The sequence below is a fragment of the Toxorhynchites rutilus genome, chromosome 1 (assembly GCF_029784135.1).
Source record: "Toxorhynchites rutilus septentrionalis strain SRP chromosome 1, ASM2978413v1, whole genome shotgun sequence".
Lineage (NCBI taxonomy): Eukaryota > Metazoa > Arthropoda > Insecta > Diptera > Culicidae > Toxorhynchites > Toxorhynchites rutilus.
The window spans coordinates 76547747-76574450 of NC_073744.1; the positions used below are offsets into that span (position 1 = coordinate 76547747).

Here is a 26704-nt window from a genome sequence, read left to right on the forward strand (position 1 = left end):
TGCAAATACATGCAAGTTCCACCGACATATGTTCCCCAACACAGCTATAAAAACCAAAGTACCTGGTTCCGTTTCGTTCTTTGTTTTAGAGAGGTTTTAAACTATGTAGTTCATTCGCCTCTAGGCTAGTACCTGATGAAATTGGCATCACAAATAAATGCAAGTTGGGAGAACTTTTGTTCCCACCGACATATGATCCCTAACACACCCATCAAAATAAAGGTACCTGGTGAAATTGGCATTGCAAATACGAGCAAGTTCAAAAAAAAAGTTGATCTGTTGGGTCTGACCTTGTTACAAAACTGTTGTCACAAAATAAGGAAATATTGAAAAAAATTGTTTGTTTTCGGATGTTTTTCGATGTGTGAGTAATTTCTGCTACTTTACTCTACTCTACTACTCTACTTTACAATTCGGGGCTCAACGAAATTCTATTTCGTTATTCACTCAGCGACAAAAACATTTCCTGATGTGTTCGAAGATCAAGAGTGTAGAAGGAAACCTCGTTTATCAAACTATGTGAAACAACTGGTGCCAAATCTTTCTGCAAGGTCGTGGTTATCGAAAGAGAAAGTCAATGAAGAGAATCGATCAATGTAAGTAGGTCGTTTTCAAAAACTACACCAGAATTCTTCTAGGCCTAATGGTTCCGGAATCTTTCTACCACTTCAACTCTTACAACGCGGGTGGACAACACCAATCGATGTAAAAACGACTATTTTCATCAGTTGAATTTACGAATTTCTGAACCAAAGAACTAAATACAAAAAACATCCCTCGAATAATCACTGTCCTACGTCAAGCTTTTGTTCGTGCCCGTAGACACAGACCTTTGTTCTTTTTTTGCATATAAATCTGGCACAGACAAAAACACATAGACTAATGAAGGAGAGGTGTCATAACTGCTAACTGCTACTTGCCTAATTATTTTCTAGCTTTTAGTACATTATTATGTTTAATCGCAACTAAACCGTTTAACTTAAAAAGGTTTTTTTACTTATTTTATTTAAAGTGAAGTTCTGTTTAGTTGGAGATAAATTTCCAACAAACGATTTATTTTTTCCAAATTTCAGATTTTTCTGATGGAACTATGAATTCGAAGTTCGAAATCGTCGCTATTACATACCTATGTGTTTTGGAAGGTTGATTCGTATTTTTATAAACTATATTCAAAATTTCGCTATTTAGATTTTGATATTCAAAGAAAAAAACCATCCAATGCATTAAAGCATACATCAATTGTAAAAATAATCATTCAAATCCGTCGATCCGAAACTCGAGGTTAAATCATGGACCTACGGACATCGAATTATTTTTATTTATATAGGTGCCATTGTTTCACGTAAAAAGCAATAATCTTTGCATCGGCCGGGAATCGAACCCGGGCCGCCCGCGTGGCAGGCGAGCATTCTACCACTGAACCACCGATGCTTGTTGCAGAAAGGAATATTTTAGACAGCAACGCAGAAATATTGCTGTCTAAAATATCAGTAGAAACCCGATAATCAGAGGAATAGTCGGTCTAGGTCGGGCGTATAACGAAAAACGCGTATAAGGCAATGAAGGGTTAAAAATAAGATGTAAACACGAAAAAAGATGTTTTAGCATGGAAACTATGTTTTATCAATACAGAAAGCATTAAAATATCCTTCTGTAAGGTCGTGTACACCAATAATACAGGATAATAGAGGTTTTACTGTACAATTCGTATTACAAGCTGGTTTCATCCAGCAACGCAATTTTTTCCAACTCAATCCGACTTATTATCAGTCTAATCTAGGATAATGGAAACTGCTAAACTGCTTGAAGCGAGCGTACCGTTGATAGTCGTCGGGTAGCCGAAGTGAGCGTGTTTTTCTAATTTTGCGTGGGACCGGTCCACGGCAGCATCTTCATCGAGAGATGTTTGTATATTGCTCTTTAAAAATAGCCTTTTCCTTTCACAAGCTGATTCGTTCATACTCGTTTAGTTCACGAGGCATATGTTAATTGGCTGCATCCAATAAGCGCCTGTGTGCGGTATGTTGATGAGCGCTGATGGAACATAAAATGTTGCGCTTATCTCAGCATTTGTTTCGGTTGTGTGTTATTGTGATGTTGCGAGGAATTATTGAGTCATATCGATTCAGTGATTTTTGGTTATGCATTTATAACGAGCATCGGTGGTTCAGTGGTAGAATGCTCGCCTGCCACGCGGGCGGCCCAGGTTCGATTCCCGGCCGATGCATTTCAGACTGTTTTTTGATAGGGGAAAAAGGGATATGTAGCATTTACCCGAAATCCATTCACCCGAAATATTTACTTGAATTTAACATTTATCCGAATGAAGAAGAGTAAACATTCCAAACATTCTTCATCTAATTTCATTTGAAGACTTCTGTGGGAGATGTCGCAGTTGCATTTACAGAAATAAGAGTAAGGCGTGGTACACCCGTGACCCCCTTCAGAAGTTACGCAAGACAAACTACTTCATAACATAATCTGTACAAAAGGTCAACGTCGTTTGAATAAATTTCATATTTTAGCTTCTATTAAGTAATGAAAATATCAACGTAAAACAATTAGACATTTGTCCAAGTCAACTCAGAATTCAATGTTCATACGGAAGTGACTTCGGAAAAACTTTCGACAAGTTCACAGAATTTCGGACAAACGTAGACGGGAAATTAATGGTCACATGGTCTTTCAAGCCATCTGGTTGGTATAAATTGATGTTGATATTACTCTTGGTTCAATGCAGCAGTCCCTGTCGTTGCATTTCACTACTTGTAAAAGGCACTGGAATGTCCTTACGTCACGAGCAAACCATTCGGCTGAATATCCTTTTCATTTTGCTCCATCGATTTTGGAAGTTTGTGGACTCGATATATTCAGCTTTGACGGGATCGCTAGGTTGTTCCACACATCAGCTAACGATTCCCCCGCATACTCAAAATGTTTTGTTTCCAGTTCCGGGTCCCTTGTTCTGAGTTTTTCATCCAAGTGAGACCCGTTATGATTATGAAGATGTATTGAACCTGCTAACTCCCGGGAGAGAGGAGCCATCCGACGTTCAACTAAATTTTGTGGCCTCGGTTGCACGATTTCACTAAAAATACATGTTCTTGTAAATTGTACATCTTGACACTAAAAACCACCCGATCAGACTGAATGAGTAGCCGAATATTATCGTCTCGAAGTGGGGAATGTAGTGTTACCATTGACAGAGCGAAAAAATTTATAAGAAGCTATTCGATTTATTTGCGTGAGCGTTCAATATGAACCTGTAGTAACGAATATTGCATCGAGATTCAATTGAAAATAGCTATGATCTTTTTATAACGAAGGTACTCGTCTTATCCTCCATCCACATTGATTATGAATTATGAAGTGGCTTGATTATCCCTTGATGCCGAATAATTTCCAATTCAGGCAACTCGTAAACCCATTTAAAATCGAGCCCATAAGAAAATGCTTCGGAAGAACCGCGCCTTCCTGAACCCTAGCTTTATTTTGCAATCAGTAAAGGAAAATAAATAGTTAGTTATTGTATTCTACAAAACAATTTCGTTTACTTGTGAAGTACAAGTGGACATTGTACATAACACATTTATTATGTGTTCTATTTTCTATACGTCGTTTTACGCAATTTGAGCATCGCTTCAGATTTTTTACTTTTTCCATGTTGTGCGCTGGTAAATTGCGTCTATTTCCAATGTGAAGCTTTTCAGAGGACACTAAAGTGGGTCTTGATCGCTGTCAGATAATGCTGGTCAGATAATGTATTTATGCCCCGAAAATCATATTCACTTTCGTTGAATGTGTGAGGAGCGTATGAGTTATTTCTCCAGTTGAAAATAGGAATAGTCTCTGAAGTATCTGAACAGGTGGGTAATGAGGGGTGATTTGTCGGTTATTGAACAGAATCTTCAATTTCAACAACATCGGTTCCATTTTTTACAGCTTGAGCTATGAACTGCTGGTCTTCTTTGACTAACTGTAAGTCATCCTCTGCGTCACGATTATCTGCCATAAATAACTGCAATATTTCTTCATCTTGAATATGAAATTGTCTGCACCCTCTTTTAACCATTTCTGTAGAAAAAACATGAAGGTAAATTATTTTCTACATATATATGAATGGATTTCTGTCTGTCTGTCTGTCTGATTCTTATGGACTCGGAAACTACTTAATGTGGATGTGTGTCATACAAAATAAACACAAGTTTCTGCATTACTCGAGAATTAATGCAATAAATGTTTTTACGGTAGTTAGATACTCCTCCCCCCTCTCTTAGGGTGGACCGCATTGAGGGGACCACACTATCTTCATCGGAGTTGCATACGTTCCACCTGACCTCACAAATGATTCATCTGTGATTGAACAACATATTTCATCGTTAATTTGGATTACTGAACAAATGAAACCTAAAGACAATATTATCTTGCTGGGTTACTATAATCTACCAGGCATTAAATGGATCCTCAACACATCGAATTATTATCACCCTGATATCCTGCATTCGACTATGCACCGCCAGACCGAGTGTCTACTCGACAGTTTTAGCTTCGCTGGACTATGTCAATTGAATGGAATCGTCAATGCAAACAACCGCATACTTGACTTATGCTTCACCAATACAATTCTATCAATGAATAGATTTTTTCTGAACATTGATTGGAACGCCATTTTAGATGCATGTGATGTTGAATCTGGCTCTCTTGCTTTATCGAATGTGTTGCTCTATGCAATTGACCAGTTTGTCCCCAAGAAAAGAATACATAATATTCAGCAACCTCCGTGGTCAAATCGTAATCTGAAACATTTGAAAGCAGCGAAGAGATCCGCTTTGAGAAATTTCACTAGATTTCGCTCGTATTATTGGAAAACCCGTTACGCGCTGGCCAACAGCAATTACAAACGTCTTAACAAAGTTTTATTTGCCAGTTATCAGAACCGCGTGCAATCCACTTTAAAATGTAACCCCAAGAGATTTTGGGAATTTGTAAACAACCAAAAGAGAGAGTCCGGTCTACCGACTGTGATGACACGTGGAAATGTAGTAGCTTCCAGCAGAGAAAGTATCTGTGAGCTGTTCCGGTGCCAATTTAAGAGTGTTTTCGTCAAGGAATGTCTTAATCATGAGCAAATTGTCTCCGCAACCGCTAATATACCTCATCTTGCAACGTTTGGATCACCATCTATAATTAACCAGAACATCGTCAAAGACGCCTGCCATAAGCTGAAACGTTCTTCCAACCCTGGACCAGACGGAGTCCCCTCCATTGTTTTGAAAAAGTGTACCGATAGTTTGTCTTACCCACTGAGTCTCCTTTTCAATCTCTCCGTAGATTCTGGCATATTTCCAGATATATGGAAAAAGGCTTATGTCTTCCCGGTTTTTAAGAAAGGCAGCAAGAAAGATGTGCAGAACTACAGAGGGATCGCTTGCTTATGTGCAATATCTAAGCTACTAGAGCTCATCGTCTTGGATTACATCTCCTACACATGCAAGAGCTATATAGCTGAACAACAACATGGATTTATTTCGAAGCGATCAACAACTACAAACCTAGTTGTTTACACATCATTTATTGCTCGTGCTCTACAGTCGCGTTATCAAATAGATGCAGTTTACACCGATTTTTCGGCGGCTTTCGATACCATCAATCACCAGTTAATAATTGCCAAACTTAATCGTCTCGGTTTCAACGGCTCCTTTCTTAAATGGTTGCAATCCTATCTGGTAAATCGACAGATGTCTGTTAAAATTGGTGACACTATTCCCAAGACCTTCAGTGTTACTTCGGGTGTTCCCCAAGGAAGTCACTTAGGACCATACATTTTCCTGCTATTTCTGAACGACATCAATTTTGTTTTGGATTGTCAAAAATTGTCTTACGCAGACGACTTTAAATTGTACTATTTAATTAATAGTGAAAATGATGCAGCATTTCTACAGTCGCAAATCGATGCATTTGCTGCATGGTGTGACAAAAATAGAATGATTCTAAACCCCACCAAATGCTCAATTATTTCATTCTCGCGTAAACGCACTACAGTCCACTTCAATTACAAGTTGCAGGGCTGTATATTACAACGAGTCAATTTTGTCAGGGACCTAGGAGTTATGCTCGACTCTAGGCTTACATTTCGTGAGCACATTGCATATATAACGATGAAACCATCCAAAATGCTCGGACTTATGTTTCGTGCAACAAAACACTTCAGGGACATACACTGCATAAAGGCCGTATATTGTTCCCTCGTTCGTTCGATACTCGAGTATGCATCAATTGTTTGGTCACCATACTATCAAAACAGCATTCTGCGGCTAAAAGCTATCCAGCGCAAATTCGTTAAATTTGCTCTACGAAATCTACCTTGGAGTGATCCCAGCAACCTTCCCAGTTACGAACATCGCTGCAGACTCATCGGGCTTGATTCTTTGTGTAATCGCCGCAACCTTGCCAGAATATGTTTCATTTCCGACTTGATACTGTCGCACATAGACTGTTCAGAGCTTTTACAACTTGTGAACTTTAATATCCAGCAAAGGAATCTGAGATCTCATAACTTCCTCCAGATACCGTTTTCACGCACGAATTACGGATACTACGAGCCAATGTCGAGTATGTGTCGAGAGTTCAATAGACACAGTATTTATTTTGACCTCGGGATATCACGCACATCACTTAGAAAGAGATACATCTCTTCGATCACAAATACTCCGTCTAGTTATTAAGTTTTTAATTATAATTTAGTACGTAAGCGTCATTTGGGTTCTGTATACCCGTTGATTTGTCGAATAAATAAATAAATATAAAATACCATACAAATGAAACGCAAATTTCTACATTACTCGAGAATTAATCAAGCAAATGCAACCAAATTCGGCATGTGGAGGTTTTAGGGTGCAATAAATGATTCTAGGGTGGTTAGATACTCCTCCCCCTCTCTTAGAGGAGGGGCTGCCATACAATTGAAACACAAATTCAAGGTTACTCGAAAGTTAATCACGAAAATTTAACCAAATTAGGCATATGGAGGTTTTAGGGCGCAATAAATGTTTATATGGTGGTGAGAAACTCCACCCTCCTCTCTAAAGGGGGCTGCCATAGAAATGAAACACAAATTTCTGCATTACTTCAGAATTAACCAAGAAAACGAAACCAAATTTGGCATGTGGAGGTTTTAGGGTGCAATAAATGATTCTATGGTGGTTAGATACTCCTCCTCCCTCTCTTAGGGGAAAGGCTGCCATACAAATGAACACAAATTTCTGCATTACTCGAGAATTAATCAAGCAAATGAAACCAAATTAGGTATATGGAGGTTTTAGGGCGCAATAAATATATCCACGGTGGTAACCAATCGCAGAACTGTTCATTGATTGATATTCTAAGCGACCCTTCAAAATTATCTTTTATTATAAAATTCTTAGTACTTCTACTAAAACTTATCACTATAATATAAAATTACTAGCTGACCCGGCAAACGTTGTTCTGCCATATAAATTACTTCTAGTGAATATTTTGGTTGTTAAATAAAACATAACTAATGTATTGCAAGTGTGTTTAAATGTTTTAACGATCCATAAAATTAATCGATTGTGATCGATGAAGAATAGATTTCACGTGAATGTCGAACAGATACGTGAATGTTTGACCGTGTATTGCATTGGACCGTGAGAAAATGGACTTTCCGAACCCGAGTGTGATGTGGAGATGGAATGAGATCAATGATATTCAGAAAATGGAGCGGTTTAGACGATGACCACCAACAAAAATTGAACAAAAACAAAAAAACATTTTAATTTTCATTTCATCACATTTCATCACAACTTCATTGGAGCTGATGTACAGACCAATTCGGTACCTCATTATTTCGTCGAAGTGATTCAATCAAGGAGTATTTACATCGGTATTCTAAATTCGAAACACATCCACATTGTTTCCTTTTTTCACAGACATACAAATGTATTTATTGCTCTTCACCGAACTGCAGAGTTTGACATTAATATGAACGTTGAACGTTGTTTGCTCAGCTGAGGCGAATATGGTACTACCCAACGATTTGGGATGTCAATGATATTTGTTGATTTTTTTCCATTTGCGCTTCACAGAAATAGTTCAATGTCGAATTGCATGGCAAGGCTGTCACCTTTGCACAACCCGATTGAACTTGAATTGCGATTCGTTCGGGTAGTTCTGATTCGATCGGATCTAGAATTTCTGAGGAAATCACTATATCCTTTTGCTCAGACCGTATAAGGCAATCCTCGCTTTTGTCATTCAACCGAATACATCCAGCAACATGTTGGACGACATACGTGTAATTTTTTAATGGATCTCATTAGAGACTGCATTTCTTTTGTTTGAACACACGTGTACACGTTTGGACAAAGGCTGTGTAGGTGTTGCCCATGATAGCGTCTCGCAAGTGAATGTATTCTTCCTCGAACTGCTTCTGTTGAATGTGTCATAGGAAAAGCAAACGTTCGCTTTTTACCTTTGCGAAAATGTTGACCATGGATTATTGGCACAGCTCAAAACATCGCAGAATGAAGTTGTCCTGACTGCGTCAACTCATCAATCGACACACATAAGAATCCATCGAGCGCTTTTTTTTGTTTGTTTCGTCTCCTCCAACCAAATCTTCAAAAATATTAATTCAAAATGAGTAATGATGTTCTTAATGATTGAGGTAGTTGTGGCGCATTACACGTGCTCCCGTGCGCCGGTTTTTTTTATCAGAATTGACGAAAATGGCGTGATTGTTATTCTGCATTCCGAGCATGTATGTTATTAGAAGAATTTCAATAATTCATTTTGCTCATCTAAAAATGCTTCCAGCTTGTTGGCGATGTGCTTGGCATTAGTCGAATTAAGGTTACTTGCGAATGTGTGGGGTGAAAATTCGATGAAGAGGACGAAGTGCTGGCATTTAACAACGTCACTAAATTCGTCCTGTTTAAAAACGAACGAAGGATCATCTATTTGGTATTGTTTATATTGTTTATATAGAAATATAAATATCGTGATTAAAAATAAGAGATAGGGGACAAAATTGATTATATATGGTTATATGTATTATGCCAAATTTTGCAAAAAATACAAAAACAAAATTATTCAGATTTTTTTTTGTATAGGACCACCCTAATCGGTATTAAATATAAAGTAATCGGTATCCTAGCGGGATCATATATAGTTTACGACCTATTCTCATGCCTACCAAGCTTTTTGAGTATGATATCAATAAAATCGGTCGGGCCGTTTCGGATTAGTTCGGCCACGAACATCGTGACACGAGATTTATATATATATATATATATATATATATATATATATATATATATATATATATATATAGACTAGCTGACCCGGCAAACTTCGTTCCGCCCAAAATTTGTTTTTTTGTTATCAATACCTTGAAACGTTCACGTTTTCTTTCTTTGAGCAAGTTCATGGGTCCAATCGCAGAACTGTTTATTGATTGATCATTATAATATCAGATTATTTTCAAACACAATTCTCGTTCAAGATTTCAACCACTTGCAAATAACATGTTTCTCCGTTACATGGAATAAATGTTTTATACAGAAAATATGATAGAATAAAGACAGCCCTAAATCGGACAATTCATTCCTCGAGATTTTGTTTATTTTATACATAAATGATCTGTGACGAGTTTTACGATACTGTGACATTAATTTGTTCGCGGACGATACTGTCCTGTTTATCGCAGCTAATGATATAAAAAAAACCGCGAAGATTTGCATTCTCAGGCTCAGTGGCTTAAATTTAAACAATTAAAGTTAAATGTTGGCAAAACAAAATACATGCTCATTTCTGCAGCAAACTCCAGTATTGACGTAAATTTTGAAATAGATGGTGAGACATTAGAACGCGTGAAAGAAATCAAATACTTAGGAGTTATTATTGATGACACGCTAACTTTCAAGTCTCACATCAATAATGTCATCAAAAAGATTGCCAAGAAGTACGGCGTTTTGTGTCGTTTGAAGAAAGAGTTGACAATAAACAGTAAAATTAAATTGTATAAATCATTGATTTCACCGCTCATAGATTTTTGCTCGTCGATCCTATTCCTTGCAAATAATACACAATTAACGAGATTGCAGCGTTTACAAAATAAAGTAATGCGTTTGATTTTAAGATGTAGTAGATACACTTCCTCTAGTTTGATGTTGGACGCGCTACAGTGGCTATCTGTGAAGCAGAGAATTTATTACATGACAATGGTGTTCATCTTCAAAATTTTGAACGATATGCTGCCTGGATATTTGTGTGATCGAATTGAAAGAGGAAGTGATGTTCATAGATACAATACAAGAAACGCGAATGATGCAAGAACACCCAACTTTATGTTTAGTAGGTCGCAGAACTCGTTGTTATATAAAGGTATAAATTTCTTCAATTCGATGCCCAGAGAAATTAAACGTGCAGCAACAATGACAGAGTTCAAGAAAATGTGTATTTCACACGTAAAATCTGTTTTGTAAACAGGTTTTATAATTTATCCAAAATATATATTTTTATTAAGGCTCATATGGCGTCAGCCTAACGGGGCCGGGAGTTCAATATTTCGACAATGTTTGCTTACAACTATGTTAGTAATATGTAACCGATTATTCGCGGTTGGCTCGAGGTTAGTATTACAAGTGTTCTCATAATTGGTATGTTGCAGTCTTCGATGCTCTGTACGTGTGCCCGACACGGGATACTTCCTATTGGGATGCAGCTGACCATTAATCAGCAACGCCCCCTAGTCTGTACCCCATATCTAGCGTGGTGCGTCTTTCTCGACTCGAGGAATCCAGGATAGAATGGTCACTAGCCGGCGCAATTATCAGCTCGTGTAGAGTTGTTATGAGCGGTACAACCTTTGGCTCTTGTTGAATGATCAGTGGACTGCACAACCTTTGGCCCGTGCATCTGTAAAGAGTGTGTGTATGTATCGCGCGACTAAGTAAAAGTTTATCGATCGGATAGGAGGGATACGAAACAGGGACACAACGAAGGAAACATCATTAAACGTTAACATCGGCGTTTCTGAGGAACAGGTATAGATGAAGCAGAAGATCAGGATCCCGGCTACCTAAGATATCCCGGACGGGGATATCCGATTGTCTGCCTTGTGCTCTCAGTGCTCTAGAGAGCTGAGAGCGAGCAGCATGGAACCGGATACACGACCAGACAACATGTTCGCTGTCGTGGTAGCCATCGCCACAATCACAAAGATTGTTTGCTGCGAGCCCAATGCGATAGAGATGCGCGTTTAGGTTGTAGTGATAGGACATAAGCCGAGATATCACGCGAATGAAATTACGACCTACATTCAATCCCTTGAACCATGCACTCGTCGAGACCTTAGGAATAATCGTGTGTAACCAACGACCGAACTCATCACCACTCCACATGCGCTGCCAACTTACGAGCGTATACTGACGAGGAATGTGGAAAAATTCATTATAAGCAATTTGCCTTTCAAAAAGTGTGCCTTCTAAAGCGCCCACCTTAGCTAGCGAGTCCGCTTTCTCATTCCCCGGAATCGAGCAATGAGAGGGAACCCATGCTAAGGTAATCTTGAATAATTTTTCGACCAAAACACTCAATAGTTGTCTTATTCTTGTTAGGAAATAAGATGAGCGTTTATCAACTTTCATTGAGCGGATTGCCTCTATTGCCTCTGAGACTGTCTGAAAAAATAAAATAGTGGTCGATGGGTAATGTTTCAATGATCCCTAATGCGTAATATATCGCACCCAGTTCAGCGACATACACGGAACAAGGATCTTTGAGTTTGAAAGAGGCACTGGAATTTTCATTGAAGATGCCGAAGCCAGTGGACCCGTTTATGAATGAACCGTCAGTAAAGAACATTTTATCAGATCTAACTTTCCCATATTCTGCCGAAAATATCGGCGGAATAGAATCGGAGCGTAGGTGATCTGGGATTCCATGGATTCGTTCTGTTGCTGTTGTTCTGTTGCAACCATGTTCGTACTGATGATGATGATTTTTTGTTGTTGTTTTGTTAATGTATATTGTTAAAAAAAGTAATAAACGTTGTCTACGAGAGTTTGAGCCTCGCGTGCGTTTGGTGGGCCTGGACTATGTTAATGGAACGAAACACTGGCAGAACACTGATACATAATGAAATTTTTATGTGGGTCTGAAGTGGAAACTGGAATGGGGATAGCTCATTCAGAATTGTCGTAAACCATCTTTTTATAAGATGGTTATATCGAGTATTTCTGAATGTGGCAGATCTCTATCATGTTCTAAGTAGACACTTTTAGATATTTGGTTCGATTCCCAATCTGTCAAGGATCTTCCCGGGTTGGAAATTTTCTTGACATGCCTTAAAAAAACTTTGGCTCTGAAGTTGGGATTATCATTATGATAATGTCGATACGGATAGGACCTTTGTTTTTCTTTTAAAGTTTTTGCCTATTTATGATGTTCGATTAATAGAAATTCTTGCCTGCAACAGAGTCAGTTCGCTGTTTTGTTTTATAATACTGATGTCCTAATTTGGTTAAATATAATTATTATCTATTAGATAAATCGGCCAGTTCAAACCTTTGTAGGGGTATGAGGTGGGTCATCATCATCATCATCGAGTTCTGCTCTTGTCAACACATTCGGCGATACTTTTTTTTATTGGTATAGATAGAAGAAGATATTGGACTGCGTTTCATCGTGCGTAGAACATATGGGAATCTTACTTGCCGAATTTTCCCTTTTTTCTTCAGAGTTTTCCGAAAATTTTCAATTATCATGTTTGGTTGGAATATTTTAGGTTGAAATACGTGTAATATTTTTATGGGACCCCCTCTCCATTCCAGAGGAGGGAGGGGTGTCATACCATCATAGAAACATTTCTCATACCAAAAGAATTTCTATTAATCGAACATCATAAATAGGCAATAACTTAAAAGAAAAACAATGGTCCTATCCGTATCGACATTATCATAATGATAATCCCAACTTCAGAGCCAAAGTTTTTTTAAGGCATGCCAAGAAAATTTCCAACCCGGGAAGATCCTTGACAGATTGGGAATCGAACCCAATATCTAAAAGTGTCTACTTGGACGACAGCATCATCTTGCTGGGTGATTTTAACATGCCTGGTATCGCTTGGAGTTCCAGCGCATCGAAATATCTATATCCAGATATTTCTCATTCATCTGTTAATCCATTGATTGAACGCCTGATAGATTGCTTTAGCACTGCTGGAATATGTCAAATGAATGGTATCCTCAACGACAATAACCGTATTCTTGACCTATGTTTCGCAAGTTCAGAGATAGTTCACAACATAGCTGTCATTAAAGCACCTTCTCCTTTGGTGACACAATGTCGTCATCATCCTCCACTTTTGATCTCTGTGTCCGTTACACCACCACTTGTTTTTGCCCGTACTATCGAGTCAGTTTATTATAACTATCGCAAAGCCAACTTCGCGTCAATGAATCGTTTCTTTCTTAGCATCGATTGGGACGAAATTTTGAATGACCATGCCATAGACAAAGCCACATCATCCTTGAACAATGTATTGCTTTACGCGATCGAACAGTTTGTTCCCAAAAAGGTGAATAGTAAACCACCCCACCCACCATGGCTGAATCACAATCTAAAACGCCTGAGAACAAAAAAAAGATCAAACCTACGGAAATTTGCTAAATATCGCTGTGACTTGTGGAGAAACCGGTATTCAGTTGCGAACAAAAATTATAAAAATTTGAACAAAACCCTGTGTAACGCCTATAAAAATCGCATTCAGTCAAACTTGCGTGCCAATCCAAGAGGTTTCTGGAGACATATTGACAGTCAGAGAAAAGAGATTGGTTTGCCTACCGTAATGATGTGCGACAACGATGTTGCTGATACCAAAGAAGGTATCTGTGAGCTGTTTCGGAAGCAGTTTAGCCTTCTCCTTTGGTGACACAATGTCGTCATCATCCTCCACTTTTGATCTCTGTGTCCGTTACACCACCACTTGTTTTTGCCCGTACTATCGAGTCAGTTTATTATAACTATCGCAAAGCCAACTTCGCGTCAATGAATCGTTTCTTTCTTAGCATCGATTGGGACGAAATTTTGAATGACCATGCCATAGACAAAGCCACATCATCCTTGAACAATGTATTGCTTTACGCGATCGAACAGTTTGTTCCCAAAAAGGTGAATAGTAAACCACCCCACCCACCATGGCTGAATCACAATCTAAAACGCCTGAGAACAAAAAAAAGATCAAACCTACGGAAATTTGCTAAATATCGCTGTGACTTGTGGAGAAACCGGTATTCAGTTGCGAACAAAAATTATAAAAATTTGAACAAAACCCTGTGTAACGCCTATAAAAATCGCATTCAGTCAAACTTGCGTGCCAATCCAAGAGGTTTCTGGAGACATATTGACAGTCAGAGAAAAGAGATTGGTTTGCCTACCGTAATGATGTGCGACAACGATGTTGCTGATACCAAAGAAGGTATCTGTGAGCTGTTTCGGAAGCAGTTTAGCGGAGTTTTTGTTGACGAAAACTCAATAGCCATCAAATTTCTTCAACTATTAGCAACGTTCCCAGCCTGTCGTCTGTTGGTAATAATCCGTCAATAAATGCCGTTATTGTACACGATGCCTGCAAAAAATTAAGGATTTCCTCAAATGCTGGACCTGACGGTATCCCTTCTATTATTTTGAAGAAGTGCTCAAGCAACCTCTCGACACCGTTGAGCATCTTGTTCCGCCGTTCCATCCTCTGTGGTACTTTTCCAAATGTGTAGAAGAAGTCATTCGTGTTCCCGGTATTCAAGAAGGGTTGCAAGAAGAACGTCAGGAATTACAGAGGAATTGCCTGCCTATGCGCTATCTCCAAACTATTTGAGATAATTATTTTGGATTACATTTCCCATGCTTGCAACAGCTACATTCAAGATGAACAACATGGATTCATGTCTAAGAGATCAACGACTACAAATCTCGTTCTGTATACTTCCTACATTGCCCGCTCTCTAGAATCTCGAAATCAAATTGATGCGGTGTACACAGATTTTTCTGCAGCATTTGATTTAATCAACCACGACATTGCAATAGCTAAGCTCCATCGTCTTGGATTCAACGGTTCTTTTTTGAAGTGGCTTCATTCATACCTCACTGATCGCGAAATGTCAGTGAAATTAGGAGACACTATATCTACGTCTTTTCGCGTAACATCAGATGTTCCTCAAGGCAGTCACCTGGGTCCATACATATTTCTGTTGTACCTTAACGATGTAAATTTTAGCCTCAAGTGTCTGAAACTTTCATATGCGGATGACTTTAAATTGTTCCTCCCAGTGAACTGCATCGAAGAAGCTGAGTTTTTACAACAGCAATTAGACATATTCGCCCAAGGGTGTGTAACCAACAGGATATTTTTAAACCCTTCAAAATGTTCAGTCATTTCATTCTCACGCAAGCGTTCGTCAATAAGCTTCGGATATAAGCTGCATGGTGTTTTACTTGACCGTGTCAACACAATCAAAGACCTCGGGATTATGCTGGCATGTAAATTAACCTTTCGAGACCATATATCCTACATCGTATCTAAAGCGTCTAAAACTCTTGGTTTTCTCTTCCGCGTCACAAAGGACTTCAAGGACGTACACTGCATTAAGGCTCTCTATTGCTCATTGGTACGCTCGATCCTTGAATATGCATGCGTGGTTTGGTCACCGTATTACCAGAATAATGTTCAGCGAATTGAGTCGATACAGCGAAAATTCGTTCGTTTCGCCTTGCGCAATTTACCGTGGAATCCAATAAACCTACCTAGATACGAGGATCGCTGCAAATTGATTGGACTGGACTCATTAGCTTCACGCAGGAACGTTGCCAAGGCCCTATTTACCTCCGACTTGATTTTGTCGAACATCGATTGTCCTGAGCTCCTTCGGTTGATTAATTTCAACATAAATCGCCGTAATTTACGATCTCAGAACTATTTATACATCCCATCAACCCGAACAAATTACGGGTATAATGAACCTATATCTAGCATGTGCCGCGTATTCAACCGTTGTAGTGTCTGTTTCGATTTCCATCTGTCTCGTTCGTCCCTCAAAAAAATGTATTCTATTGCTCTTAATTAACTTGATTAGTTAAGGTAGTATATATTTACATAGTTGTAGTTTGTAGTGGTAGTATTATAAGTAGTAGTAGTAGTAGTTATGAAGCATTAGGGCATCCATGTATAGCATGTTGTCTTTGTAAAATAAAAAAAAAAAAAATTATCCCAAATTGTGCTTGATTAGTTCTCGAGTTATGCAGAAGCTTGTGTTTGTGTGCCCCCTGTAATTTGTGTTTCATTTGTATGGCAGCCTCCCCTTAGAGAGGGGGGGGGGGTGGAGTGTTTAACCACCATAGAAACATTTATTTTATTAACCTCCATATGCCTAATTTGGTTCCATTTGCTTGATTAGTTCTCGAGTTATGCAGAAATTTGTGTTTCATTTCTATTGCTCAGAAAGAGGGGATGAGTGTCTATTCACCACGGAAACTTTTCGTGTCCCCTAAAAGATTCGCATGACAAATTTGGCTTCATTTGCTTTATTAGTTTTCCAATTATGCAGAAATTTGTCTTTCATTTGTATGGCAGAAAACCACATACCCCCCCCCCCCCCTAAGAGAAGGGGGAGGAGTATCTGACCACCGTAAAACCATTTATTGCACCCTAAAACCTCCTCATGCCAAATTTGGTTTCATTTGCTTGATTAATTCTCGTGTAATGCAGAAATTTGTGTTTCATTTGTATGGCAGCCCCCCTTAGAGAGGGGGTGGAGAGTCTAGCCACCATAGAATCATTTATTGCACCCTAAAACCTCCATATGCCAAATTGCGTTTCATTTGCTTGATTAATTCCCGAGTAATGTACAAATTTGTGTTTTATTTGTATGGCAGCCCCCTTTAGAGAGGGGGGAGGGGTCTCAAACTATCACGAAAACTTTCCCCGACCCCAAAAACCCCTACATATCAATTTTCTTGTTGATCGGTTCAGTAGTTTCCGAGTCCATAAGAATCAGACAGACAGACAGAAATCCATTTTTATATACATAGAAGATTTAGGAAGAAATAATACAAAACAAATTTTCATCTCAAATCGTTTCTTTTCTACATAGGGCCACCCTATTCGATATTAAACATACGGTAATCGGTATCCTAGTGGTATCAAATATAGTTTACGACCTGTTCTCATCTCTACCATGTTTTTTAAGCATAATTCCATAAAAATCGGTCGAGCCGTTTCAAAGGAGTTCGACCACGAACATCGTGACACGAGATTTATATATATATATATATATAGATTTTCAGACACAATTCTCGTTCAAGATTTTTCATCCACTTGCAAATAACATGTTTCTCCGTTACATAGAATAAATGTTTGATATCGAAAATATGATAGAATAAAGACAGCCCTACATCAAATAATTCCTTCCTCGAGTTTTGCTCTTATCAACACATTCGATCCATATTCCATATTTTTATGGATAGGAGAAGATATAGGAGTGTGTTTCATCACCTGAAAATCCATTTTTAGTTTCGAACAAAGATCAATTTCGTTAGCGCAAACATCAAATGAACTAACAACGCTTGTCACTATATAATTGTAGAACATATGGAAATTTAATTTTCTGAATTTTCCCTTTGTCCTTCAGAGTTTTCCGAAAATTTCCAATTATCATATTTGGTTGAGATATGTGTAATATTTTCATGGGACCCCCACCCCATTCCAGGAGAGGGAGGAGAAGAGGTGTAACACCATCATAGAAACATTTCTCATACCCAAAAACCCTCACATCCCAAATTGTGCTTGATTAGTTCTCTAGTTATGCAGAGGTTTGTGTTTTATTTGTATAGCAGCCCCCTTCCCTTAGAGAGGGGGTTGTGTCGAACCATCATAGAAACAATTATTGCTCTTTAAAACCTCCATATGCCAAATTTGGATCAATTTGCTTGATTAGTTTTTTGAGTTATGCTGAAATTTATGCCTAATTTGTTCGGCAGTACGGCAAAACATTCTAGATTTAAAGCTTTTTCTCCCCTGAAACATGAACTGTGTGTTGCCCTCGGATTCGCGTGACATTCGGGTAAATGTTACACTTCGATTTATGGGATTCGGATGAATGGAATTCGGATAAAAGTTGGTGTGTCACATAAATCGTGAATTACTGTTTGAGTTATAACTTATTCTGCTCCACGACTATTAAATAACGGTTGTTTTTACGATGGACCCGCACAGGTGGAGTGTTTAATAACAAGTAAATCTCTGCAGTCTTCTAATGACTACTGATTGAGCTGATAAGCAGCTGTGTTCCTCATAAGTGCACTTGTGCATATGCGCTGTGATTGAGTTAATTATTGAATCTCCACCACCATGACGAATGAGTCAGGTGCATCGTTAGAAAAAATGAAAGAACAGCAGCAGCAGCAGCAAAAGCAATCAACGATGAAGTCAAGCAGTTCGCTAAAGGAGAAGTTACGTTATTTCAAGGATAACATAACGGTCGAACCTATCGTTGCATGCTATATTATGCCGAGCGTGTTGGCCGGACTGGCGACGCAGAATCTCAACCTAGAAAAAGCATGCCGGGTGAACTTGGATTACGGAGAGACGATATGTGACGCCCTGACCCGACGGGACACGGCTAATTATACACAGTAAGGACTGGGAACTAATTGACGATGAATATTGCTCATAATACACAAATATATTTTTGTATTGCAGTGAAGAGGAAATGGTCCAGCAGATTGTAGCTCGTATGGCTGGTTGGAAAACCGTGCTCCAGAGTGCCCTCCCCTGTCTGCTCATCCTTTTCTGGGGCTCCTGGAGTGATCGGCATGGTCGGCGAAAACCTTGCATCCTTATTCCAATTATCGGCGAGTTCACAACGGCTATCGGTTTGATCTTGTGCACATACTTCGAGTGGTTGCCAATGGAGGCGGCTGCGGTGACGGAAGCATTATTTCCTGCCCTGGCGGGCGGCTGGTTCACCATGTTTATGGGTGTCTTCAGTTATATCGCGGACGTGACGACAACAGAAGAACGAACGCTCCGAATTGGCATTGTGAATTTATGCTTCTCGCTCGGTGTTCCAATCGGGATGGCGTTCAGCGGCATTCTGCTCAAGTAAGTAACGAATACTGTTTAGTATGCATGCGCTGTGTTGGGGTACCACGGCCAAATGGTGTTATTGCTTCTGGCGTGACGCGGTGGCGCGTGCCACTTCCGAATAGAAGACTAATATTATTCACAAATTGTCAAATTGAATCTCGGTAGCAATTATTCGCGGAAGCAATAAACCGTTGTGATCCTTTTGGGGGGAAATGCGGTGTGTCGGAATTGATATATGGTTGAAAATAATTTTGATAATTGAAGGGAAGAAGTTTCCGACAGTCAAATTTGTCCTTTTTCAGTTTTCGTGATCGCACAGAATATTTTTGTTTTTCGTGTTTTGAATAATTATTAGAATTGTTCGCATGTAGAACCCTCCATTTGGAAAAAAATTGTAAGGGGTTGTATCTAGGACACGACCCCATTTTCCGTCAACTGCAACTAGAATTCGAGAATTGAAACCTTACATACTTTTTGTTTATATGCTAAATACTTACCAGGATCCGAAAAACACAAAACACACCGAGAAATAATCAATTTTCTTCAAAAATCGATCGAAACCACACTCGAAACAGCCGAAACGAGGAATTGGTCCTAAATTTTGTCGCGTCATTTTAGTTGTTATGTATGCTTAAAAAGCATTTTTTAATGAATGACTATTGTTTCAACTACAGACGTTATAAATTTCTTCGAACAATGCAAATAAACTATTATAAATGGAGCACTGGATTAGATTGTTTTTTTTTTTCTCAAAGTTTTGTCACTTTCTTTTTTTGCTTAAGTTGTGGTCTTTATGTTTTGTCCGACACTGTAAGAGAGGCGCAATGGAATTACCTTGGCAAAATGTTATTCAATAAATAAGGAGGCATGTGAATCGAATTGTGCTATGCTCAATAAAGTCGTGAAAAAATGATGGCGGCATTCTGTTGTTTTTGACTATCGGATTCATTGCTAATTGTTACAGTCAACAAAGATGGTTTAGGAAGCAGGTGTAAACTAGGATCTCGGATCGATTCTTAGAAGATCGATCTTTTCCATTCCGATTTTCGATAGTTTGGATCGATCTTTTGTACTCGGAAAATTGAGAGAATCGATTTTTTTGCTTTCGATCTTTCGATCTTAGAAAAACTTTTTGTAGTTTTGTTTTTCAAGCCACTTATCTCACCAGTTGCCACCTAACCTTTTTCGTTAAACATAATGTCAACATTTGGATCGTTTCTTCTATGATTTACTTCTGTACAAATACTGACAGAGATAGAATTAATGGCAGCTACTGAGGGGATGTACTGCAACCAATTGCGCATAGGATAACTGAACCTGATGTTGACATCAATTACAGGCGAAAGGTGAATCGGCTTCGACTAATTGACAGATTTTTGGCATGATTGGCTTTTATCGGATCATTGTCAGCATAGTTCTGAGCAGTTGTTGAATTTCTAATAATGTTTTTTTTTTATTTATTTAATAAAACGACTGCCTGACGGTACAAGATGAATGCCATGTGGATGTGGCCTACATACTTAGGAACGTAACAAAATGCTTTTGATGTTTCAATAGAAATATGAAATTTGTATTCCCTGTTTGAAGAATAAGCAATTAAATCGAAAAAAGCATTCAATTTTTCAAAGATCAATTCTTTGGTACTGATTTAATCATCGGATCGATCCCTACGCCGTTTGGAAAATCGATTCTGTTTTTTAATATAAAGATCGCCAAATGCTAGTGTGAACGGATTCTTAGTAAACAATAGTACAATAATAAAAGAGTTGTTTTAAGTCTTGCATCGGCCGGGAATCGAACCCGGGCCGCCCGCGTGGCAGGCGAGCATTCTACCACTGAACCACCGATGCTTTGTTGTCAGATTGTAGATAGTTTCAGGAATTAACAAGCGGTAGCGAGACGATACCATATTATACCATAGAATGTTGGCTAACGTAACGTTTTTATTGATTATGAAAGCAGTTGTTCGATAATTATCGTTAGAATAGGCTACATTCAAATAAGGTGTGGCTTGAAATTATAGAGATATTAAACTTTAAGTTGGCAACACTTTTTATATTAGGTGTATCAACATGTAACCGGAATTCGCTTGGCTCTAACTGGCTCTGACTGGCAATGTAATCCTCATCATACTGAATTATTAATATTAATATCTAGCAAAAGATTTCAACTCTTCTTTGAACATGTCTACTTTTGTGCCTGGAGAGTAGTCGATTCGCAGTCAGCGTTGATTTTCTGCTACCATTGAATGACAACTTCTGCAAAATCTCCTGGAAAATCGCGGTGCTTTGAGTGGCTCAAAAAAAAACAGGAAGTGGGTTATATCTATGGTATAACCGCAAGGGTGACGTAGGACTATCGTTGATTTAGAGATCATTTGTATGAAGTTGAATCTGAATTCATTCTGAATGAATGAATATTTGGAGAACTTCGAAAACGAGAGCGTTACGTTGGAGGCACAAGGTTTTATGCATCCAATATTGGATACGGAAATATCCTACTGATGGGGAAGAATAATCTTCAGAAGCTATCCTGTTGATTGCGATTGATTGAAAAATCACAAAACCTAATGTATTTGGTCACAGTGTTACATGGATAGAAAACATTAAAATAAACTCTTTCATATGAATGTAATTTTAAATTCCCAGAGGAACTGGCAGATTATTTTCAGTAACGATTAGATATTTCCACATTTTCCTCGATACTGGAAGCCCACCAGTGGTTAATGCTAACTCGATAACCATCTTTTAATAGCACTTGATTGAAACATATTTGGTCACAGTGTTACATGGATAGAAAACATTCAAATAAACTCTTTCACATGAATGTATTTTTAAATTCCTAGAGGAACTGGCAGATTATTTTCCGGATTCTCGATCCAAACGGAAGTAATTCCGTGCGTGTATGTGTGTGTGTGTAGCGGCTGCTTCGAGATCTTCCCGGGGAACCGTTTGTAGCATCACTCTCCTCCTGATGGATTCCCTTCTGACCTAAGGTGCACAAACAGGCTCTTGGTGACACCGTTCATCCGCGCTTTCATGATAAATGAAGAGCTTCACCACAACAGCGACAACATGCTCCAATCGCTGTTCAATTAGAACTGAGTAGATTTCCGAGCGGCGCTCGCTTATATACCGATTGGTGATTTCAATAGCCTATTTTGAAAGCAAATTTAAGACTATTGAAACAAGTTTTTGGATCAGAAAGTAACAAGTATAGAACGCGTAGACATTTTATCTTTCGAGTGAAGTGTTTATCATACCATTTCGTTCAGTTGTTTAGGAGCTATTAACACTCAAAATCTCGGTCTTCGGCGTAACGCTTTCGGTTTCGAAACTTTGATTTTACACCCCGGTATAGAAATGAAAGACGTAGTCCTACGTCAAAAATAGAAATGGTGACCTCCAAAAGATTCGAGGGCAGTGAACTCCAAGCATTTTCGGAAGAAGATGACACTCAAGCGCAATAACAACTCGCAGATCAACTGGATGTGACTCAAGAAGCCATCTGCACACGTTTGGAGACCACGGAAAGGATCAACACGTGCTACACGAAAGACAACAGGAAAACCGAAAAATTACATGAGAAATGGTACGAAAAGAAATTATTTTTCTATCGGCGAATGTGTATTGGATAGAAAGTGGTTTATGTGGATTTATTTCGAGAATCCTGAGCGCCCTAGATCTAGGGTAAGTCCGGGAGAACCATCAACATCGGTTGCATCGGTCAAATCGCTATGAAAGGAAAACAATACTCTGTGTTTGGTAAAATAAGAACAGGATTGATCTACTATGAGCTACTAAAACCTAGCGAAACTGTTAACACTGAGCACTGCCAACAACAAATGATCAATTCAAATCGAGCTTTCGGTCAAAAACGACTAGAGCATCAAAAAGACAACACAAAGTGATTTTGTGATAATGATAATTATTCATTATACACTGCAAACTCTACCATGGTTTGATTGATCAAATCATTTAGTTGGGAATTTTTTTCAAATGCGCAGCTTTCGGTAGATATCGATATAGCTATCGATTCATTTGAATAACATGGATAAATATGAGTTTTCTTCAAAAACAGTCTGGTTTCAGACTTCTACACCTGGCATATGCCCTATGTTGACAGCTGTTTGTTTTTTTTTTTGCCATTTCATCGTGACACCTGAACGCTTGCCTTGAGCGGATTTTTTTAATGCAAACCATGGTTCAGTTCGAGTAATCAATTCTAGCAACCCTGTTTCTTTTTAACACCACTTTTACTCTATTTTGTTAATTTTACTCGTAATGTATCGTAAGAGCATTGATATTGACAGTTAATGATGACCGCTATAGGGCAACGATCATTGACTTTTTTGCATCACAATTGTGAGCCCTTGATATGGAAGAGCTGTGATTTCCATATGCCACACCACGTGTGTTACAATTGGCTTATTAAAAGAACCGTTCAGCTTTTGAAGGGATCCCTTTTGTGGCTTTGATCCTGGAAAAATATGCCACCCCAACCAAAACCAAACCTCATTATGCGAAGCATTATGTGTGTCTACTTGTTTTGTACATATGATTTAGTATGATATGTGAAGGTATCCATTTTACCCTCACGAGGTGACAGTTGTACTGTTTTAAATTTTGACGTAGGATTACGTTTTTCGGGAACATATTGGGGGTAAAAATTGAAAAAAAAAAGAAAATCGATCGCATCGCGAAAAATGTCCAATTTCAAACGCTTATTGCTCAGTCATTTTATGATGGATTGATGAAATTCTTGCGCCATCGATTACGGCACTCCATAACTTTTTTTTTTCAAATGAATAAAATAATATATGTCATGCAACTAAGTGTCGAACAATTGAAAAATCTCAACAATTGTCCAAACGAAAATACCTCGTTCTGATTGGTCGAAATTTAAGATACAAGCTTCCTCTTGTAGTCACAATTATTGCTCAGTCATTTTCTGATAGATTTACAAGAGTTTTGCATCAATCATTTAGGACACTCCATAACAATTCATTACAGTGAAAATGTAAATTATATGTTTTATTAAAACAACAGACTTCAAAACCAAGGTACCTGAAGAAATCGGCATTGCAGATACATGAAAATACGGAGAGCTTTTGTTCCCACCGAAATGTGCCCCCTAACACATATTTCAAAACCAAGGAGGCTTGCAAATCGGAATTGCAAATACAGGTCGGACTCGATTATCCGGAGTATTGATTTTTTTTCACTCCGGATAATCGAATCATAAAAAAAATTCTCTCGGTAAACGTAAACTAATTATGATTTGCACTTATTTATTAAACGTTTCTATCTAGCTTGACCCGTTTGTATGTTTGTGACTTTGTAACTTTGTAACTTTTGTTTGTAGCGCTGTACCACAATAATATAAATTTAATCCCCTTCCTGTTGATCGATAAATCTTAAACACATCTTTATCTCTGGTGTCATTATAAAACTGCGTATTCCATTATCTTGAAAATCCAAGATGGCGGCCGCTACAAAATGGCGGATTATGTACATACCCTATCAATATGGGTATCGAATGAAAGGGCTTGACCAGTACAACACAATTATTTATGGAAAATGTAAATCAAAGATGGCGGCCACTACAAAATGGCGGATAACATATTTTCTCAGAATCACTTCAATATGGGTATCGAATGAAAAGGCTTGACTAGTAGAACACAGTTATTTATGAAGAATGTAAATCCAAGATGGCGGCCGCCACAAAATGGCGGATCACATATTTCCTCAGAACCCCATCAATATGTATATCAAATGAAAGGGATTGACTAGTAGAACATAATTATTTATGAAAAATGCAAATCCAGAATGGCCGCCACCACAAAATGGCGCCATATTTTTTTTCAAACATCCATCAATATGAGCATCAAATGAAAGTGCTCGACTGGTAGAATACTAGGGTGGCAGCGAAAATGGTCATGTCAAATTTCAAAAACCTACAATGTACATTTGCCTCAAAGCGCTCGAAGTTTTGATTTTTTGGCCACTCAGGCTAAGTCCCAAAAAGTCGATTTTCGGCCAAAACATTTTTATATGTGATAACACCAGATCTCGACGTTTTATGCCTTTTTAAGTCTTTTGGCATCGAAAAAAAACTCGATTTTCCATGGAAGATCTTCGAGGATCAAAAATCAAAACTTTGAGCGCTTTGAGGCATCCCTAAATCATGTCCGATCGAGCTGAAACTTTGTACAGATCATTTTTTTGGGCCAATAAAAAATGTACATGGTCGGTTCTTTAAATTCGATAATTATTCTTTTTCCATACCTTCATTGCCTCTCAAGGCTAAGTCTCAAAATGTCGATTTTCGGCCAAAAATTTTTTTTCGAGATCTCGACGTTTCATGCTTTTAAGTCATTGGCATCGAAAAAAGCAATCGATTTTCCGAATTTCATTTACTCCCTTTGGATTTGCATTTTTCAAAAATTACTAGTCAAGCCCTTTCATTTGATACCCATATTTATGGGGTTGTGAAAAAATGTATATGGCACCATCTTGTGGTGGCCTAGTCAAGCCCTTTCATTTGATACCCATATTGATGGGGTTGTGAAAATAATGTATATGGCGCCATCTTGTGGTGGCGGCCATTTTGGATTTGCATTTTTTATAAATAACTGTGTTCTACTAGTCAAGCCCTTTCATTTGATACCCATATTGATGGAATTGTGAAAATAATGTATATAGCGCCATCTTGTGGTGGCGGCCATTTTGGATTTACATTTTCCATAAATAACTGTGTTCTACTAGTCATCTTGTGGTGGCGGCCATTTTGGATTTACATTTTTCATAAATAACTGTGTTCTACTAGTCAATCCCTCTCATTTGATACCCATATTGGTGGGGTTGTGAAAATAACGTATATGGCGCCATCTTGTGGTGGCGGCCATTTTGGATTTGATTTTTTCATAAATAACTGTATTCTACTAGTCAAGCCCTTTCATTCGATACCCATATTAATTATTGGAATTATTATACAAATTATTCAAAATTTCCGATCTAAAATAAGAGAAATCAAAAATAAAATACTCCGGATAATCGAGTCCGACCTGTATATGCAACTCGGGGGCTAAGAGTTAAATTGCATATAATAGTGGCTGTGTTAAAATGACTTGAAATATGAAACGATTTATTTCAATTTTCGTAGAAAAAAAAACCAATGCATATAGTCAGTGGCTTAGAGTGACCTTAGAGGCGAATGAACTGAAAAGTTTAAAACCTCTATAATTCATCACGTTCGTTAGAGTGACCGGGTGTCATCCGGGGCGAGTTTCTTGGGTGTCACCCCTTCAACCAAATCTTGTTATCATGACTTTGTTTTCGTTTTCTAATAAAAATAGATCTATCGAATCAATCATGTTATTCATCACTAGCTGACCCGGCGAAGTTCGTTCCGCCCAAATTGACCTTTTTTACAAAGCGAACGTTCACGGGTTCAATCTTCTCAACCTTCCGTGTGGCGTTAATTGATCTTCAAATTAGCCTTTTTCAAGGCTGACGTACGAATTTTGTTGTTTACAACCTC

At 38.4% G+C, this 26704-nt stretch overlaps 1 protein-coding gene and 3 non-coding genes across 9 annotated transcripts in view; 2 read left to right on the forward strand and 2 right to left on the reverse strand.

Moving 5' to 3' along the window:
- Positions 1 to 26704, forward strand: part of LOC129777992 (solute carrier family 46 member 3-like) — an 81418-nt gene that overhangs the window by 52321 nt on the left and 2393 nt on the right. For 3 of the 6 annotated variants that reach the window (XM_055784615.1, XM_055784621.1, XM_055784630.1), the window contains exons 2-3: positions 18290 to 18708; positions 18776 to 19177. In XM_055784615.1, coding sequence (XP_055640590.1) covers positions 18425 to 18708; positions 18776 to 19177 — 686 coding nt within the window. In that variant the 5' untranslated portion in view covers positions 18290 to 18424. Of the gene's footprint in view, positions 1 to 18274; positions 18709 to 18775; positions 19178 to 26704 lie in introns of those variants that run through there. The other 3 variants (XM_055784648.1, XM_055784654.1, XM_055784639.1) reach the window with 2 other exon arrangements.
- On the reverse strand, positions 1361 to 1431 carry Trnag-gcc (transfer RNA glycine (anticodon GCC)). Its single transcript has one exon. It is a non-coding gene; the product is annotated as a tRNA-Gly (tRNA).
- On the forward strand, positions 2157 to 2227 carry Trnag-gcc (transfer RNA glycine (anticodon GCC)). Its single transcript has one exon. It is a non-coding gene; the product is annotated as a tRNA-Gly (tRNA).
- Trnag-gcc (transfer RNA glycine (anticodon GCC)) lies at positions 20942 to 21012 on the reverse strand. The gene has a single exon. It is a non-coding gene; the product is annotated as a tRNA-Gly (tRNA).